General features: G+C 40.1%; 3 protein-coding genes across 7 annotated transcripts in view; 2 read left to right on the plus strand and 1 right to left on the minus strand.

Moving 5' to 3' along the window:
- The window catches only part of mrpl34 (mitochondrial ribosomal protein L34), a 1,702-nt gene extending 1,212 nt beyond the window's left edge, over positions 1-490 (minus strand). The window contains exon 1 of the mRNA XM_035671335.1: positions 356-490. Within this exon, the coding sequence (XP_035527228.1) occupies positions 356-411 (56 nt within the window). The 5' untranslated portion in view covers positions 412-490. The remainder of the gene's footprint in view (positions 1-355) is intronic.
- A 2,211-nt stretch (positions 491-2,701) lies between these two features.
- On the plus strand, positions 2,702-9,742 carry LOC118335131 (protein ABHD8-like). 2 transcript variants are annotated; one of them, XM_035671337.1, is made up of 5 exons: positions 2,702-3,040; positions 5,810-6,642; positions 6,788-6,958; positions 7,142-7,358; positions 7,480-9,742. In XM_035671337.1, exons 2-5 carry the CDS (start codon positions 5,819-5,821, stop codon positions 7,690-7,692), a joined length of 1,425 nt encoding a protein of 474 aa, XP_035527230.1. In that variant the 5' UTR covers positions 2,702-3,040; positions 5,810-5,818; the 3' UTR covers positions 7,693-9,742. The 2 variants fall into 2 exon arrangements, with proteins under 2 accessions (XP_035527230.1, XP_035527229.1); XM_035671336.1 differs by lacking the exon at positions 2,702-3,040 and adding an exon at positions 5,288-5,362.
- A 620-nt stretch (positions 9,743-10,362) lies between these two features.
- kdm4ab (lysine (K)-specific demethylase 4A, genome duplicate b) overlaps positions 10,363-12,758 on the plus strand; it is a 16,658-nt gene continuing 14,262 nt past the window's right edge. For all 4 annotated transcript variants that reach the window (XM_035670809.1, XM_035670810.1, XM_035670811.1 and 1 more), the window contains exons 1-3: positions 10,363-10,524; positions 11,967-12,128; positions 12,520-12,695. In XM_035670809.1, the coding sequence (XP_035526702.1) occupies positions 11,988-12,128; positions 12,520-12,695 (317 nt within the window). In that variant the 5' untranslated portion in view covers positions 10,363-10,524; positions 11,967-11,987. The remainder of the gene's footprint in view (positions 10,525-11,966; positions 12,129-12,519; positions 12,696-12,758) is intronic.

Below are 12,758 nucleotides of genomic sequence, written 5' to 3' on the forward strand. Positions count from 1 at the left end.
TAAGAATCCAAACGACAGATACAAATAGTAGCAGCAAAAAGAAGAAAGTTGCACATGGGCAATAGATTGCACAGTGAATATGACATGGTAGTGCAGAACAACATACCCCATAATGCTTTAGTAATACTGTAACTACTACAGCAAACACCGCCTACAGAGGTACATCAGTACGGTCGTTCATATATTACGTTATGAACTGTGGTTTGATTAGGTACCATTAAGCTCTATCAGCCATTATCCGACAAAACTCCCATCATTAAGTAGCCACGCTGCTAACGTACTGCTAAGCTATCTGCCAATGTGACACTGCTGACTTTGCCGTTTGTCTGTCTTGAAGACACCTGACCTCTGTTACCTGGTGAGATGGGTTATTCCACGCAGTCGGGAAAAAGACGACAGTATAACGTTCATTTTTAGATATTTAAGTAGTTAACGAAGACATGCGAACAGTGAATGTCACAGGTCTGCCAGCTTCCGTCCCAATATGGAGCCAAATGATTGGCTCAGACCTTTCAGCCAATGGAAAGGCTTGTTGCTGAATTATGTTACTGTATGCCCTGAGTAGCGCTTTTCAGGTTAAACTCTCCAGCGGTTTAACGACCGACAGCACCGTGTTTGACCAATGAAACGCTTTAGTGGCGAGGATAATGGGTCTACATGTGAGGGTCATGGTTTGAGGTTGGTGTCTGCCGGACGGGAGACACCAAACAAGGTTAGCAGCGTTGTTGTACGCTGCCTACGAGGTTTTACTCAGGGTTTAGAGTATCAGTCATTTTGCAGTGTTTCCCCATTCACAGTAACATTTAAGGTTTTTAACTGTTTTGAAACACTGTTACGATTTTCATTCACATACAACTCTAATTCGGGTTTTCTATTTTCATTATATCGTGTATTTATTTTATTTTGTTATTTAATGTGAAATTTCTTTTTTCTTATCTGCTGTCTGTAGCTGCTGTAATGTGTGAATTGCCCCAGTGTGGGATCAATAAAGTCTATCTTATCTTTTTGCAAAACTCTAACGATTTTCAATACATTACTGTAGGTGCAGTCATCATAAATCAGTGCAGCACAACCCCTCATTTAAACTGCAATGGCTCTCACTCAGATATGTCAAATATTGTATAAATATATTAATCAGCACCATTGCTCAGTGTCGTATCCAGACATTTTGGACTGGGGTAGCCCAAGTGGGGCACTAAATTATGCAGGGGTGGCATTAAGTACTCGCACACACCCACACACACGCATCAGGATAGTATTAATTTACCATCTCTCATTTAGCCTATACTCTCATTACTAACAGTACAGTATTTTACAGTTTTCCTGTGCTTAACATTTACATTGGAAAAGACAAATAGACCTACCAATCAAAACACAACATATATAAGGTGGGGTTTTGTTTCCATACTTATTTAAGTCGTCAGAAATTGTCTACTAAAATTGTGTTTCCTTATTTCTAATTTAGACTTAATGTAGGCCTACATACAGTCATCCAATAATAGTGTCCATTTTTTTAAGCCTGCTGAAGGGTTTCCATCAGAACTCATGTCATACAAACACAAGTTTCTACAAAAAGTAAATTCCCACATGTTTTTCCAATGTGTACCATTTACAGCAGAAGTGCAAACCAGTACCAGATTAAATAGCATTATGATTTACAGCACACGTCTAAATACTACAAATTAAAGTAATTTAGGACTGTAGAAATAAATGAAAAACAATAATCATTTCCACCACCTCAGTGGCCATTAAAACACTACTCATAATAACATACTGTGGAAAAAACCTTTCATACCCCTGCCGTCCTCCGAAATATTGGAAAGGTTATGTTGGAGTTTTGTTGAGTTTTATGAGCACATCACTGGCTATATTTAAAATACTTGTTGGCTAATTTGAATTCTATATAGCAGTGATGAGATTGTAGCTATATGAAAGGATGAGGCATGAGACAATATAGTGTTTAGGCTAATGATTGTAATTCCATTGTATCAAAACAACTGAGAACATTTATACTGTAGAAGTTTCATTTGACTGTTGTTTGGCCCTTAGTAAGGATGCTTGTTAATTAGCCTAATTGATTTGTAACCATATTATTAAAACACCAATGCTGTGCCATGCATGAACATAAAGCAGTAATTGTTATTTACATCGGCTGCAAAACAATAATAGAAAGCACACAACACAGCTGTTGGCTCTCCGCCCCATAACCGTCACAGGCTGTTCGGTGACAGGCACCGGACTGCCCCAGTAGTACCAATTTGTTGATGGGAGTTTAAGGGTAACAGAGACAGACAGCACATCTCAACCCAACTGCTTAAAACTTAAAGGTATATATTTGTTTTACCTTCAGTGATGCAAAAACTGCAATAACACGTTTCCAGGTGTCAGTTCATCAGGATGCAGTTCAGGTGATATAGGTTCAGAGTTTGAAATGGGATCATACACGCAGGCCTAATTATGGCCATGTGTTAGATAATTCGGATAATAAGATGACTGTCTTTTAAATAATTCTCCCTGACCGCACGGACGCGCACGCACGCACGCACGTACGCGTTTTGCTTTTCTGTCAGCCTTGGCAACAAGGAAACAAGCTGCTCCCATTGGCCTCCCCTCAGTGCTGCGCGGTCCTATTCGCCCTCCTCACTGCCACTCAGGAGCGAAAATGCCCGAAGAGTGCTGTGCTGCTGCGGATACAAGGGCAGCAGCAGGGCTGGGTAGGGTCTGGTCTGAGTGCGCAGTAGATGCCGAGGGAGAAAAAAAACAAAAAACATTGCCGTTTGTCATCGTAATGGGTGTCTTATTGAAATGCAATTGGCACACTTTTATGGATGCATGCTTTATCATCAATTCAAGCCCCACCGTGCTCTGTGATTTCAGTCTAACAAGGCTAATAAGAAGCTTTTATTATTTTGCAGCATCCCAAGCGTAGACAAATTGTTGCACCTAATGCAACGTTTTCCTCAGTTCAGCTTCGTCGGCCCTTGACTGTCATTTGTTGGTGCAGACATCTATTCACCCTTAATCGTCAGTAATTCTGCAGGTAAGGAATCGATTTTTATTGCATCGTCTAATTAGCTCATCTCATGTTTATTGTGCAGCACATAGTAATCAGCATCAATAATCAGCTGCACGATGACTGCATGCATTTGTCCTATGACAGCGCAAGAATAATAGATTATTCAATCATTTACGCGTAGCCTTATTATGGCCTTCCTCACTAGACTGTCACGGATTTTTAATCTATTTATTTCTGATGCAACGCTATTAATTAAGCCATGTATTACATTGTAAATATGCCCTTCACTGTGCATTTGTATTATTGTGAAACATGAGGCTTAACGGTTCATGTCAAATGATTGTAATATGGAGCCTACTATTGCGGTTTATGACTTTGTATTTTGCATTAATAGGCAAAGAACAAACAGCTTAGCTATTGAACATTTGTGCATTAGGCCTTTTTAACCGACATTAGGTTAAAATGGTCTCAAATACACGCAGTTAATGTGCAGATATCATGTCCGACTGCGTCAGACTACTGTACAGTGTTGTTGTGGAAATACCATAGCACACTGTGTACCAAATGTGTGTTACTGTAAGACTTGGCAGACATATCAACCTATATATTCTGCAATGCAGACAAAAAAAAATAACATGACTGAGTAACCTCCAGCCTGTTTGACTTGAGGGTGTGTGGATTTCAGATTCCAGTCCACTTCTCCTCAGCCATATTCAAATCTTCAAATCCTGAAAGATGGATAGTAGGTCAGGAGGAGAATCCCTGATTTAAATGATGCTGTTGCATCAGTGCTGATGCTGTGAAGGATGTGTTAATAAGGTGTGGGGTAGCATCTCTATGCCAGGTCATCCAAATTGTTAAACAAGGTCAGTTGATGTCCTGCCATGCTGTCAACATCTTCACGTCCCCTAGAGTGACGACCTCTCAGGACTTTCCTTAGTAGACACTTTTACCTCATCGTGTACACTTGTAGCTCTAATGTGGTGTGACTGGTTGGTTCAGAATAAAACAACAGAGTTGCTTCAAAACTGAAGAACCATAACAGATAGATAGATAGATAGATAGATAGATAGATAGATAGATAGATAGACTGGAGAATTGATGTTGGCTGAAAGATAAAACACATTCGAGAGAATGAGAATAAAATGAAGCTCACTGCAGTATTTAAGACAGCAGAGCTGCAGATTAGACTATCTGTTTATTGTGTCGACGCTCCATTTTGATGTTTATGCAAGATAGGCCTCTAGTCAACATTCACTTGGCTTCTGGGTGAAACTGGATAGCACTTGATGCACTGACCTTCAGACCATCATGCCACTAACAACAACAACAACAATACACTTGTACACATGAAATCTTCTGTGCAGATGCAGACATGCACTACTGTAGGTAAACCAGCTTCTCCTCACTGTGGTGCCAGACCTCTGAAGCATTGTGCATTAACAGAGCTATTGTTAAAGCCTTAACCTTGCTGACTTTAGATTTAAGGATTACAAATGCACTGTTTATTATGCATTTATTACAGTGATAGTGATAGAATAAGAATCTGCATCTGAATTAGAAGTAATGAGATATGACTTTAATCTGGAGACAATATTTACTAACAAAAATATGAAGCATGACATAGAAAATCAATAAAAAAGGAACCCCCACTAGTCAGTTATGTATATTTACAGTATATGTACCCTATGTAGTTAATTTACCATTTTTAATTTATCATCATTAGCAACATCTCAAGATGCAGAGCGCATATGCATTCTTATTACATATATATTAAGCAGGAGGCATGAAACACAACCATGATCTAAACTACGTGTTACATGATATGCCATGTGCAGTAATGTAAAATCTGCCTTGTAGGCAGTAATGTGCACCCTGCACTCTGTTTCACAGTTTCTGTAACCAGGAAACAGTAAGGCTTACCATGTAGATGTGACTCTTCCCACTCTGTTTCCTAGAGATAACCAGCCTGGGTTTGTAGGAAAAATGAGGACTAATGATTCTGTATTTGCACATTTTGGCTTTAGGACCTGGGCAGGGACACATAGATGTTTTTTCCCACATCTCAAATGGAAACAGTATAGCTTGAAACGCTGCTATCATACTGTTATGAGACATACAGCTTGCAGGCATGTACATAGTCATGCCCTATGAGTGGCGTCTATTTATATATATATCCTGATTCTGACCATGTGAAAAGGAGGGGTTATTAATAGCAGACGTCTAGGTTGGTGTGAATAGTCAGTCCTCATTGACATTGAAACTGTAGTAGAGCACCAGTATTGTTTTTATGTTGTCTGTTTGTGAACTTGGAACTCCTGAATGTTAAGCTGCTTTGTCAACCAGGTGAGTGTGTTAGAAGAGCTTCACAAAGGCTGCACTTCCACTGGCTGTGGTATTTGAATTTGCATAACGACTTGGAGCCTGTTAAACTAAAAAGCATCTTCGCTTTTGGGGTGTTTTCATTTCACTCGACAGTGGCTGAGGATAAAGAAGACCATTGCATTGTAACTGCGTTGCTAGGTAACACCTTGAGTTCAGTTTTATAGGAACCAAGACCCAATTTCGTCCTGTTGAGCTGTTGAAATTTGCAAACACTGCAACAGGAAATAAACTTGGAACCATCTATAATGTGTATGTGAAAAGCTAGTCGTAGAAGGTTAATAAGTGTCACAAACCACCTCTATGTTCATACATGATCTATGTTTCCTTTTTAACATATGTAATATGTTTTTTTTGTTATATTTCAAATTAAGCAGCTGAGTGATGTTTTGTGTGATGTTGTTTATGCAGGGAAGCACCATGCTGACCAGTATCACTGAAGGCATACTGTGCTGCCTGACTGGGAAGGCTGCCAGTCTGGTCTTACCCCTTGAGTCATCAGAACCCTCTGATGGTTTTGAGTTTGTGGAGGTGAAACCTGGGAGAGTCCTGCGAGTGCGACACATCATCCCAGAGCGTCAGCCTGTAGTAACGGAAGAGCAAATTGCAGGCAAGGAAAAGACGGACAGCGACTGTAATGATGACAGTTCTCCTGAGGATCTGAATAATGAGAGCAATACAGGCAGCAGTGTCCACTGTAAGAGGAAGATCACCGTCTACCGCAATGGCCAGCTGGTGATTGAGAATCTCGGTGATGTTTTGCACTCTGAGATACTGCAGTGTCAGGATGGGGATCTGGAGCCTTGTAGCACTGTAGAAGTGGAGCTGGCTGACTACAAAGAAATGCCCTCCTCTCCAGACCCCAACCCCATTCCTCCTCCAGTTGCTTCACCCCTTGGGGAACAGAAACCTGCTCCACCTCCTCGTCGCCGCCGCCGCAAGCCCAAGCGCACGGTTCTAATTGACTCAAAGAGGGTGATCTCAAGCTGCAAAGGGACGCATTCGGATGTAGCGCTGTTTTTCGTGCATGGTGTGGGAGGTTCTCTGGACATTTGGAGCAGCCAGCTGGACTTCTTCTCTCGACTGGGCTATGAGGTCATTGCGCCTGACCTGGCGGGGCATGGCGCCAGCACTGCCCCACAGATTGCAGCAGCGTATACCTTTTATGCCCTTGCAGAGGACCTTCGTGCCATCTTTAAGAGATATGCTCGTAAACGCAACATTCTCATTGGCCATTCATATGGGTGAGGATTTGTGAGATGCTTTTGTTATAAATCATTCACTGTTGGAAGTGTCTCTGAAGCAGTTTTACAGCTGATCAAAGTTCCTTTTCTAGGAGTGATTAACACACGTTAACATGCTGTATCCATCTCATTATATCTCTTCCAGAGTGTCATTTTGCACCTTCCTGGCTCACGAATATCCTGACCTGGTCCATAAGGTGGTGATGATCAATGGAGGGGGTCCCACAGCTCTGGAGCCCAGCCTATGCTCCATCTTCCAGCTGCCATCTTGTGTCCTGCACTGTCTGTCACCCTGTCTGGCCTGGAGCTTCCTCAAGTAAGATCTGCATTTGTGTGGGGCCCAAATTGACACTAGAGACAGTGACGCACTACAGTAACCTCTCATCTTTGAGTAAACAGCATGGCTTGTTGATGTCAAAACATTTGAAAGATGGTAACCTTAAAACCTTAAATAAACTAATAAATACTGAAGTAACACCCCCCCTTTTCTAACCTACAGAGCTGGATTTGCCCGTCAGGGTGCCAAAGAAAAGCAGTTGTTAAAGCAGGGCAATGCCTTCAACGTGTCTCCGTTTGTCCTGCGAGCCATGATGAGTGGTCAGTACTGGCCTGAGGGGGACGAGGTCTACCATGCCGAGCTCACTGTGCCCATCCTTTTGGTTCATGGCATGTGTGACAAGTTTGTGCCCATGGATGAGGACCAGCGCATGGCAGAGGTATAGTACACATGTGAATGAGTGATGATTTATTATTTGATATTTAATATGAAATGTTGCGTTTTTGCTGTAGTGTTATCCATTATAATGTTCTGCATTCATTTTTTGGCTCCCTTTCTAGATCCTCCTATTTGCATTCCTAAAAGTCATTGAGGAGGGAAGTCACATGGTCATGATGGAGTGTCCTGACACCGTCAACACCCTTCTCCACGAGTTCTTTCTATGGGAGCCTGACATGTCCAAAAAAGACAGCAACAAGACAGACACAGAGAAGACTGTCGCTCTCAGTGACACTCTGCACACACTGAAAATCAATAAGCCTATGGACAAATAACCAACAAGGAGTATAGTTTTATCACAGAACCAAGCAGAGGGCCTTTTTTGGCATGTGTTCTTCAAGGCTGCTCCCAGGCTGAGAGCTGTTATAAACAGGGCCACATCTTAAGGATGCGGATGGCCACTGGTGCTCAAAGATAAAGCAGGACTTAGGCATGGTGCCAACAAGAGGACGATGGAATTGACATAAAAATGAGAGGAATGGATGCAAATACACAGTCAGTTTTTGCTTCGCTTTTTGATACCAGTTTGTGCTCCATTACGTCATGTTCGTACCGACACCTGGAGATCAAAAGGACTATGCCCATTCATGATTTGTGTATGAAATGTTTCGGGTGAAGAACTGACTACTGCAAGATGCAAGAAGCATAAAATCCATGAAATGGTGTGTGAATATTCTCACCTTAATCTTAAATATTCTGTAAAGTACTGCAGAGCTTCTGTTCTAACTTTACAAAACGGTCTTACATATGCTTTCAGTTGGAAACTGGCAAAGGGATGTGTAGTGAATTGAGAAATTACACATCTTATAATAAAACTCAAGTGTTGATAATATTAGTTTATTATCAAATACTGTCTGGGCAGTGGGAAATGGGTTAAAAACATTACATATATACCGATGCAAATGTAATTAATAATTGCACCACATAAATTACATTATGCCACACATAATGTGAGAAACACAAAAAATAATCAATCACTTGCAATCCAGCCACCTATTAACCACATCCATACAATATGCAGTGTAAACCATCTTAAACATGAAGACTCACAATCACAGCTTTCCTCAACACAATTGGCTCATCTGTTTCCAAATTACAGCAATTTATTTTACATATATTGAACTCTAATATAAAGTCTAAATCCAGAAAGCTATGTGTGTCTATGTTAAGCACAATGTAACCAATTTATAGTTGCATGAAAATTAACTAATATTCAGTGAGAGATGTTTCTGAACCGGTTGCAAAAACAGATGTATACAAACATGCCAAAAGGTTGTCCTCCTTTATTCTAGCAGCCTTCTCTTCAATAGTATATAATATCCTAAGGATACAAAGTACCGAGGCCCTGCATGACTTCAGAATATGAGAAGGTGTAAGGGGTTGTTTCAGACAGTTGCAATATATTCTCATATTGAAAAAGTCCCAGTTCAAATAAGTGTTCCTTTTATGTGTTTTAAGTATTATTTTGCCTTTATTCTGAAATAACAGCAACTGCCATAACAAATTGTGGTTGTATTGACCGCTTTAAGCTGTTGTGTCTATAAGCTGATAAATGCAAAACAAGAGTATGTGTCCCCTACTACTCTCCAGTCCACCCTATTTATCTAACATTGTCTGAGAGAATGAGCTAAACATTATGCTCATTGAAAGACGTGAATTCATGCTGCTTTGTCTCATAGTGGGACAGTAAAGTGCGAGTAAAAGCACAGTCAAATATACTCCCTGACAGTGCTCATCTGCTGACTGGATAGTTTATACTGTTTTGAGTGGCAGAAGGTGTAAATTGGTGGATTTGAGTGTCCAAAGCTTGTCCAAAACATGAGTCAGCCAAAGGAGAAAGTCCCCTAAAAAGAGGGGAATTTGTACTGACCATGCTGGTCTGTTATATATGCATTTGACAGAATGCGGATGCAACATGACTAGTCTTATGCAACTGGAACAACATAGAGAGAAACTGAGTGGAAATGAACTGACCTGGCACTGACACCTCAAAAACATTATATATTCTCTATGGACTTTCCAAAAACCAACAAGTGCTGCTGATGCAATGTACTGTATGTCTCCTTTGGTGTAAAAGGTCAGTAAAACTGTATGGACTACAGGGTGCACATGTACTTCCTCTTATGCTAAAAGTGTGCATATACAAATTGTCAGTGCTCATATGTGCTATATCTTTTTGTGGTTAACAAAATGTGTTAATGTTATTGTTGCATTTATTCATGGGAATCATAATATATGCACTGCCTAAATGTAGATGCATATAACATTATATAGCCTATCAAATGGATTCAGTGTATGAACGTGCCTTTCCTGGCATGAAATAAAATTCACAGTCTACAGGTGATTTTGCTTGTTTGTTTGTTTGCAGTAATGTAGTCTATGTTTGTTCGTGAGTAACAGTTTTACGATCGTGTCAGAATAGATACAAGTTTTGAAAAAATCACTAAGGCATTTTTAGAAAAAAGGTTATTTATTTACTGTGATTATTACACAAGGACTGAAGCTGTAGGAATAAGTGTTATGGCTCGATGCAGGTTACAGCCACATTAGTATAATCCCATTATCATTCCTAATTATATTAAATAAATGCAATTTCTTAGCCTGTCATCATAGCAGTCTTCCAGAGACACTAAAATTCAATAATAAACAGATTACCTGGTGATCAGTAAGAATATATGATTAAATAGGAATATTAACATTAATCTAATCAACCAACAATCAATTCTAAATTGCGGGGACATTTGTTTGGCCATACAATTTTATTAATATTGGAAACCCGCTCTCTCACAAAGTGCCAATGACAATATATCTTCAATAAAGTTAATACTTACAAGAACATGAGATTTAAACTCGTGTTTTCAGCCATCATATGACGACCCACCAGATCCGCCCTCTGATTGGCTGAGCGTGCCTCATGCGTGTTGTGGTAAACAAAATCTGATGTGCGTGTGCATGCGTAGAAGTGGTAATGGAGGACGGTGATCTACTCACAGGGGGCTAAGTTAGCAAGCTGTCTTCTTTCTCTTCTGTTCTAAACTACTGTTATTATTGATTACGAGGTATTTACAACGCAAAGGAACAACGACTGAATCAACCGAGAGGAGGCTGTAAGTATTTGCATGTCGAGTTAGCTCCTGAACTCACAGTGCTAACCTGAAGCTAAACGAGCCGGAACTGTACCACAGCTAACGGAGATGCTAGGCGCCGGGGGTAGTCTATTTCCTGGAATACATATCACTGACTTGGCGAATGATAGTTTCAGTGTTTTATGTTGTCTGTAAAACTTAACTCAAACAATTGTTGAACGACGCTTTTTAGAATAAGCGTGCTCTTGCTTTATAATTTACCAAGATTGTGAGATCGTTCAAGCTATGGCTTCGTCCAACTTTGCTAACGGCTCATTACACGAATGAAGCGCACAGGATGCAACCGAGCTCTGCTGGTGTCTGTGCCCAGTGAATAGTCCCATCCCACCATGGTGTTAACGTTAGCTGTTCTGTGATTATGACTTTCTCCTTTGGGACACCATGAAAACAAGATGGCAAGTTCACTTCTAAATACCAGTTGAAACATCTGTGCTATCAGACTAGGTAATGCTGTGCTGTGCTGTGCTGTGTGTCACTGCATATTCGTTGAATGAATTAGCTCATGTTTCTTTTGCAGATGAGCTAATGTTAGCTGGCTGGGTTTGGACAGTTAGAATTAAAGAGACGCGGGCTCAACCAATCAGGGGCGGCTATAGCTTTTCCCAGCCCTGTCCATACTGAGGAGACATAAACACTCATATATATATATATATATATATACCTACATATATATAATAATGACATACAACTAGACATTTTTAAGGAACGTTTTGCTTTCTCTACTATTCTTCTGGGATATTAAGAGTTTAAAATAGGAGTAATCTCATTTGCAATGTGAAGAATGAAAGATAATGATCTGTTGAGTAGTCACCCCCTCAGGTTCACATCAGTTGAAATGATGACATGTCAGTGCCCAAGTCCTCAAAAATAAATGCCAAAATATGATAAAACAAAATGTTATACTATCATTGGTACTTCTGTTCTGCACGATATGGTAAAGTCATCATATTGTGATTATTTTGACAGATATTGCATTATGATTCATAATTAGTGTGGGAATAATCATTTTTGCATTTTTTACTCAAACAATAACTTTAAATCATACCCAACAAACCAGAGTGTCTCTTCAGAACTGCAGTCCTTCATTTTAATGCTGTTTGTCACACATTTTACCTTACATCAAAACACTGCAGCTATTGCGATTTGAATATTGCACTTGGTCACATTACGATTTGAATCAAGGACGATGCGATTCATTGTGCAGCCCTACTACTTCAAAATATTACTTAAATTCTTTAGCTGTTGATATTTATTTGCAATTATTCAGTCAAGCTATAGGGAGGCAGGCCAAACAAGGTGCCTGGCTGTGGTAAGGAAACGATTAAATGAAAAGTTGATATGAAGCTATACTGAATCAAAATGTCACATCATGAAATTAAAATTTTCCCATTTACAATCTACAGGAGTTGCCACTGAGTTTTGGGATGGCGTCAGATGTGGTTTCCCAAAACCATGGTTCCAAGGGGATCATGACTTTTTACCCCACTGCTGAGGAATTCAAGGACTTCAGCCGCTACATTGCATACGTAGAGTCTCAGGGAGCACACAAAGCAGGCCTGGCTAAAGTAAGTACAGATACACATACATTTCAAGTGTTCCCACGGACCGTATTTATAGCCATTTTAGTGTTTATGGGATCATATTTATTGGCAACAAAAAATGGTAAAATTAAAATCTAGCAGTTACTTTTTATTATTTAGACAAACAGCTGTTGTTTAATGTCCATCACTATATATGTTGCAAGCATGTTTACACCAGACTGTCGGAAAAATAAATACATTTATGAATTTCCCCTTGGGGATGAATAAAGTATCTATCTATCGTATCTATCTTATCTAATCTATCTATCTACTATCTATCTATCTATCTATCATTCACATCTCCAATGCTTTGCTGGTGAATAATTTTGGTAACAAAATGTACTGTACAACTCACTGTCCACTCTTCTCCTCCAAGATTGTCCCACCAAAGGACTGGAAGCCTAGAGGGTCCTATGATGATATCGATGATTTGGTAATACCTGCGCCCATTCAGCAGGTGGTGACAGGCCAGTCGGGCCTTTTCACCCAGTACAACATTCAGAGGAAGGCCATGACCGTAAGAGAGTTCCGCAGGACTGCCAACAGTGAAAAGTGAGAAGTGCAGAACTAAAGGACGTTGACGTCTGTAAACCTATCCGTAAATCTGTTAAATCT

Source organism: Morone saxatilis, unplaced genomic scaffold (genome assembly GCF_004916995.1).
Source record: "Morone saxatilis isolate NCDOM2014 unplaced genomic scaffold, NCSU_SB_2.0 Contig23, whole genome shotgun sequence".
Lineage (NCBI taxonomy): Eukaryota > Metazoa > Chordata > Actinopteri > Moronidae > Morone > Morone saxatilis.